The following is a 7,782-nucleotide window of genomic DNA, read 5'->3' on the forward strand; positions in this document are numbered from 1 at the left end:
CTTCCTCCTCTCATCTTCAAACCTTTCCCCCTTCTTCTTCCTCTCCTTTGACACTACCGACTGCAACTCCCTCCCTCCTTCGTTTCCTCTCCTTCCTTCCTCGCTGCTCGTTTCCGCCTCACTTTTCCTCACCATCTCCTCTCGCTCTTTCCATCTCTCTTTGCACAACCTTCCTTCTCTCATCTTCAAACCATTCCCCCTTCTTCCTCCTCCTTCCCCCTTCTCTTGCACACTCCCTCCTTCGTTTCCTCTTTCCTTCCTCGCTGCTCGTTTCCGCCTCACTTTCCCTCCCCTCTTCTCTCGCTCTTTCCATCCTTTTTAAATGTCTTTCCGCTCTTCTATCCTCTCCGTCCATCACACACTTTGATCATCTCCTCCTTCCTTCACCTCTGACCTTGCTCCTCCTTGACTTCCCATTCATCTACCTTCCTCCTCCTCCTCTTCCTCTCTCTCTCCAGCTATGATTCTCTCCCTGGCGGCAGTAGCGGCCATGAGTAGCGGCGGCGGCAGCGGCCTCAACTACTCCTCCTCCCTGGACCCCTTCGACTCCTCCACCTCCTGGATCCTCGGCGAGGACCCGTCCAACTCCTCCTCCTCCTCTTCCTCCTCCTCCGATCCCGCCGCCCGGACCCTGACCCCCGACCTCCAGCCGGCGGCCACCGCCGTCGCCCTCCGGGAGCTCAACCCCTGGGACGTGGCGCTCTGCGTGACGGGCACGCTCGTCTCCTGCGAGAACGCGCTGGTGATCGCCGTGCTCTTCTACACGCCGACGCTCCGCGCGCCGATGTTCGTCCTGATCGGCTCGCTGGCGGCGGCGGACCTCCTCGCCGGCCTGGGCCTCATCCTGAACTTCGTCTTCGCCTACCTGGTGGACGGCTCGGCGGAGTTCGTGACGCTGCTCTCGGTGGCGCTGCTCATCTCCGCCTTCTCGGCGTCGGTGCTCAACATCCTCGCCATCACGGTGGACCGCTACCTGTCGCTGTACAACGCGCTGACCTACCACACGGAGCGGACGGTGACCTTCACCTACGCCATGGTGGCGCTGGTCTGGGCGGCGAGCCTCGCGCTCGGCCTGCTGCCGGCGCTCGGCTGGAACTGCCTCCGCGACGAGCCGGCGTGCAGCGTCCTGCGGCCCGTCACCAAGATCAACGCCGTGGCGCTCGCCGTGGCCTTCCTGCTCGTCTTCGCCCTGATGACGCAGCTCTACCTGCAGATCTGCCGCATCGCCTTCCGCCACGCGCAGCAGATCGCCGTGCAGCACCAGTTCGTCGCCATGTCCACCACCAAAGGCGTGTCCACGCTGTCGGCCATCTTGTGCGCCTTCGGGGCGTGCTGGCTGCCGTTCGCCACGTACTCCATCGTGGCCGACTCCAGCTACCCGGCGGTGTACACCTACGCCGCCGTGCTGCCCGCCACCTGCTGCTCCGTGATCAACCCCATCGTCTACGCCTTCCGAAACCCGGACATCCAGAAGTCGCTGTGGGTGGCGTGCTGCGGCTGCGTCCCGTCCAACCTCTCCCTCAGACCCCGGACCTCCAGCGACGTGTAGCGGGGGGGCGGGTAAAGGTTGGTTTCTGTCCGGCGTGACGTGACGCTCGACGCTGAGTCGGGGGGGGGGGGGAGGGGCGGAGAGGAGGCGGAGGAGGAGAGAGATTCTTCCTCCACTCTGGCAAGAGAGGACGGTGCATGGGCCCGAAAAGTGAATATACATATTTAAAGATAGAGCGACGGAGGTGGCGGGAAACCTACTGCAAAAAGAACGGATCACGGCGAGGAAGCGAGGCCCTCGTCTCCAGAGTAGCATACGCGTGTCGGACGGGGTTTCGACCGGGACTTTAGCTTTTGGTTATGCAATCGGGAAAGGAGTGGGGGGGAAAAACTACAAACCCAGTCTTAAAATACTGCGTGATGCTTTCACTGATGTGTCTGGAAACGAGGTGGATAAAAATACGACGAGCTAAATATACACAACGAATGACCTTGAGTATTTCTCGACGAGCCGTCTACTTCCTTCCTGTGAAACACAAATTCTAAAACAAGTGACGTCCCCTTGATCGGATGCAGTAGTCGGTGAGTTTGTAGACGACGGCGTTTTCTCCCCAACGCCGACGCACGTTTTTCTTTTCTTTTTTTTTTAATCATCCCTTTAGACACATTTTTAAAAAAATTGACGAGAGAGAAACTGACTCCTCCCCCAAAACACTCGCCTCCTAAAACCTAGAGAGGGATTTTCCACGTTGGTGTGATGAAATCAAATCTGCTCCCCCGTCTGAGGGAGAAAAAAAAGGCCAGGCGTTGAATGTGAGAGAGGGAGGGGGAGAGAGAGGGGGAGAGAGAGGGGGAGAGAGCTGGATTCAGCACCAAGGACAGCGCCACTGCAGAGCGGTGCTACCCTGGGATCGCTCTGAGGGGAAAGTAGGCTACGCTGTTCCTTCACCATCTTGATAGCGGATGTGCTTTCAAGGGCCATTCCAGCTTCTGATTGATTGCTCCTTTTGCAAAACATGATATACACACATACATATACACCTTTTTAAGTCATTCGGTCCTGAAAAGACAAACGAAAAGGAGATTATTACGTTTCTAATTCGGCCGGTAAAGGTCGTCCGTCACCGCGGGAAAAAAAAGATGCACATTTTAAAAAGCGAAATCGAGTCTTTACGAGACTCAATCAAGGCGACGCAAACAAAAACATGTGAATTTAAAAGACGAGGCTTCATTTTACACATTCACGCTTTAAATTTTGCAGTCTACGTTCACCTTATTTAAAAAAAAAACACTTCAAATGACGCTGAAAACGACAGAAAAGGACCCTGATCCGGCTCAGGTGGTCCCTAATTATCCACTAGAGGCCATTCCAGCTTCTGATTGATGGCTCCTTTTGCAAAACATGATATATACACATACATACAAGTCATTCAGTCCTGAAAAGACAAGACAAAAGGAGATTTTTACGTTTCTAATTCGTCCGGTAAAGGTCGTCCGTCACCACGACTTCCTTTTTGGAGAAAAAAAAAAAGATGCACATTTTAAAAGCGAAATCGAGTCTAACAAGACTCGATTAAGGAAACTCAACAAAAAGCGTGTGAATTTTGAAAAGGCGAGGCTTCATTTGACACATTTGCGCCTTTTGATTTTGCAGTCTACGTTCACCTTATTTTAAAAAACCTGTTCAAATCGACCCCGATCCGGCTCAGATGGTCCCTAATCATCCACTGGAGGCCCCGCAGCGCGACCACGACCTCGTCCTTTTCCATCCTCCCTCGTGTCTCAGCAGCAGGAATTATGCATGAGGAGAGAGCGTTCGGCCTTCCGACACGGAACGGTGGGAGCAGATGATGTTTTTCTGAGACTAGCGGGACCGCGGCGCTCATCTGCGTCTCCGTCGGCTCTAAACGTAGCGACACACTGATTACCTGTTAGCTGGAGCGGAGCACAATCCTCATCGAACAGAGGTCATTTTAGATATCGCCGTGGTTTTATCTCGGGTTGCACTCGATCGAAGACGTTCTTAGTCGACCAATCGATGAGTTGATTTCATCGACAGATCTTTAAGACTGAGTTCCTACCAAAACAATCTCTAAATCTTCCAACATTTCTTGGAATTAGGTCATTCAGCATGAAAACAATAAATTTATTCCCATACAAATTACGCAATTTGGCTTGTTAGCAGTCTTTTCAAAATAACCCCCCGTCTTTACAGGAAACAGCTGATTTAGGTTTTGGAAAAGATCGTGGTTTGTGTTTCAGGAACTACGGAAGTGTTCGTTATTTATAAATGACGTGTAATGACGAGTAATCCAACACGGACAGCGGTCTCCTGGGTGAAAGACCCGCCCACCTGCCGTTTTACCACTTCCTGGTTCATGATTCTATGGACTACCATGCCGATTAATTGTGTGGGATATCTACAAATTACATCACATTCATTTTTTCGCAGCTATAGTTACGAACGTTTATCGACTAAATCTTAACCGACCAAGAAAACACAACCACAGATTAGTCGACTGAGAGGAGGGCGGCCTATCTAATCTAACTCTAATGTTCCCACGGTCAGGAATAGATCACATATTCAGGGAATAAGGCCAAAGCCTTTATGACACACACACACACACACACATACACACACACACACACACACACCAATCTATTAATGCTGTAAAACAGGAGCATTGGATGGTCTCAACTCCTCCAGCTGACATTTTCACTTCCCTGCTTGCGGCCCGTCAGCAGTAGCTGGATATCTGCTGCGCCACACACACACACACACACACACACACACACACACACACACACACACACACACACACAACCTTCCCCACCCCCCCTCAATCTTTTAGAAGCAGCGCTGCTCGGCCCCTGGGTTAATATATATATATATATATATATATATATATATATATATATATATATATATATATATATATATATATATATATATATATATATATATATATGAGAGAGAGAGAGAGAGATGCGCTTTTAACGGAACCTCAGGTCACGTCCTGCAGCGTACACACACACACACACACACACACACGTGGGTAATAATGGCGGCGGCAAGCAGTGAGGACTCGTATCTGCATTGAAATGATCCACGCAGCGTTTTTTCCTCAGCGGCGCCGTGACTAAGCCATCGCATGCCGCTAATATACACGTGTGGGAGGCGCGCCGGCTTTTGGGAGAAGAGTTCATATAAAAGCTATCGTTTCAAAACTAGAAAACTCACTAAAATCAACACCAGAAAATAAACAAAAAAACAAACGTTTCTGCAACAAGGGAGTCACTTCCGAATTTAAGCTTTCTACCAAATAAACCACAAGGATAGTCGACGAGCAAAGGAGGAGACGCAGGTATTATGTTTTTCTAAAGTGTAAATTAGAGTAGAAGTGTATTTTTCTTGGCAGCAGAAAACAATCAGTTGTTTTATGAGGCAGTTGTTAGCAGAGCAGCAGCTACACCACAATCTCTTGTGTCTTCTTCTTTGTTTTTCTTTGTTGTTTCTTTGGCCTTACTGGAACAAAAAAAAAAAAAAAAACTCCTTCGCAATAATGTCCAACTGTATTTTGCTGTGTACAAAAAAAAGAAGCCACAATGGAAAGAAGACGAGAGGAAGGAAGACGGAGGTGGTCGGCTCTGAGAGTAAATCGGTCGAAGCACATTGTTCTGTACTTGATGGGAAAAGCCGAAATATGAAGTGATGTTTTGTCTCTTTTTAAAATAAGCTTTATTTTGTGTGTTGGATGTCTCGTTTTATACTGTTACGTAAAAAATAAAAAAAAGAGAAAGGTTCATGCGAAGGTCACGGCTGTTAAACGAGTCGACCGCCTCCCTCTCCCGCCTTCTCCGCTCCATGGGAACTGCCGAAACGGTAAAAAGACTCACCATCAATTATTAAGTGAAACACGTTCAATTACTCCGAAGCTGGAAGCGCGAGGCGGGTGGAGTTCGGTGCTTCGGTGAACCGAAAAGATTTTCCCAGAGAGGATAATTAAATCCATTTCACGTGGGAATCCGATTGCGGATCCTTATTGGCTCACGGATCTCCTGTTTGCACAATGATGTGTGAGACTTGCTTAGTCCACCCGTGTTTGGAGAAGCTAGATGGGACCCAGATTAGTGTCTGAACCGGCCTTCAAAGCAACACAGATCCCTATGTTTACCTGCCTTTTCAAAAGGAATCAAACTCAGTTGGGATCATGAACCAGACTTTGGGTTGGATGGTTTGTTTTACTCTCAAAGAGTTCTAGTCACGGAGAGTCAACCAGCTCTCTGGCGTCTCGGCTCCAGTTAAAACTCTTAAAATGGCCGACTATCTTAATGGGATCGGTGCGATAAGTGGATTCACTAAAGGGGCGGAATAAATCCATGGAAAGCCAGAGAGGTATCGCGTCCCGTTAGTGATTAGCCGACGCTAGGTCACCGCCCATCAGCGTCTGGTACCGACGGACCCTTCACTCAGGGACAAGCGGTCCAAGCCGGTCCTTCCTAAAGGGCTGAGGTTCGACCCAGAACCATTAGCTTTTGTTTTTTAAGAAGGGTTCTTTGTTGGACTTCGGGTTAGGAATCCAAAGAACCCTTTGTGTAAGAAAGAGTTCGTCAATGATTGTCAGTGTTAAGAGGGAACGCCCACAAACCCCCCAAAAAAACTGTGATTCTGAACCATGAATGTTGTGGGCTGTGCAGCACCACATCAGCATTGGTTCTTCAAGGTTCTAGACAAAAACCTTGGAATATTAACAGGTTCTTGGTAGAACCCCCCAAGGGTGTGTTCTTGTTAGCATCCTTAGACGGTGGAAAGGTTCTGGACGAAACCTCCAGAGAGGATTCTTGATGAAACCATTAAACCATAGTGGGTTCTGAGTGGAACCCTTCACAGAAAGCTCTCAGCATGACCCTTTCTGGTGGGTTCTAGGTGGAACCATCTGATTGGCCTCCAGGTGGAACCTTTACAAAGGGTTCTACCAGGAATCAAAAAGTCGAACCCTTTGTAAAGGTTCCGCCTGGAAGTCATTCAAGCCGAAGAACCCTATATGGTTCTACTTGGCACCTCTATTTCTAAGAGTGTAGCGTTTGCTTTCAACCAACTCCAGTTTAGAAACATCCACGTCACAATTAGACAACTGACAGGAAAACAAACACAGGACTTTCACCCAGGACACCGCTGGTCGTGTCCCATGTTAAACCAAGACAACTTATTTTAAATTGTTTTTGTTGTGTTTCTTCCAAAGAAGCCCAAACAAGTCCTTTTGTTGCCTCAGTAAACCTGTGCTGGAGGTTTCACTGACTTTTAATGAATTGATTATATATTCTTCCGTTGGTTAAGAACCTTTTATGACCCCTGGTCTCCAGTACAGTAAATGCTGGGTGCCTTAGCGGCCATTTTGTAAATACTTTCCGGTGCGTATTTGTTGTCCTTTGGCAGTAGAAATATCAAGTATCTGGCATTGTTCAGGGTAAAACAATCAGTTGGATCCAAGTCTGGAGGGAATCACGAGCCCCAAAGTTAAAGAAAACACACAAATCAGCCGTTTTCCAAGAGCGCTGACTGACGAGTTAAATCCTGCGTCGCTCAGCTGGAACTGGAGCGACTGAACCGCTGATCTGGAGTCAGCGTTCTCTCCGGCAGCGCCGTCCCATCTGGCCTCTCCATCTACTGACGGGTTTACCAACTAATAACAACTCATCTGTGAATACGCCACCACTCTGTCAACCAGTCCTGGGGCAGGAGTGGAGCGACCACTCACTGTGTGTGTGTGTGTGAGTGTGTGTATGTATGTATGTATGTGTGTGTGTGTGTGTGTGTTGCCCCCCCACCCCCCTGGGATCATAGCCAATTGTAATGAACCATAACTCAACCAACTCTCACTGTAAACACACACAGAATGGTTTTGTCGGCCGATATACAGAATTATAATTCAATTTAGAAGATGGGGAAAAAAGAAAGAAAAAGAAATACTGTTTGTGTGTGTGTGTGTGTGTGTGTGTATGTGTGTGTGTGTGTGTGTGTGTGTGTGTTATTTTTATTATGCAAATGCTGTACAGAAATGTATATTTTTGTAATGTTCATCAGGGCATGGTCGAGTTTGTTGTGAGCGTGTGTGTGTGTGTGTGTGTGTGTGTGTGTGTGTGTGTGTGTGTGTGTGTGTGTGTTTTCTTCCTCTTCTGTGTTCTTCCTATAAACAAATGTCAAAAGTTTCTTTTTGGTGAGGGTACAAAAACAAACAAAAAAAGGGAAGTTGTGTGTCGGATACGCTGAAAAAGTGCCATATTTTTCGACTA

General features: G+C 48.4%; 1 protein-coding gene across 1 annotated transcript; it reads left to right on the forward strand.

Annotated features, from left to right (window-relative positions):
• Positions 1-460: 460 nt before the first annotated feature.
• gpr185b (G protein-coupled receptor 185 b) lies at positions 461-1,549 on the forward strand (the record flags this gene model as incomplete). Its single annotated transcript, XM_079215575.1, has 1 exon — positions 461-1,549. The coding sequence occupies one exon, from the start codon at positions 461-463 to the stop codon at positions 1,547-1,549; it is 1,089 nt and encodes a 362-aa protein (XP_079071701.1).
• Between the last annotated feature and the right edge of the window lie 6,233 nt (positions 1,550-7,782).

This window comes from Taurulus bubalis (genome assembly GCF_910589615.1).
Source record: "Taurulus bubalis genome assembly, chromosome: 3".
NCBI classification, from domain to species: Eukaryota; Metazoa; Chordata; class Actinopteri; order Perciformes; family Cottidae; genus Taurulus; species Taurulus bubalis.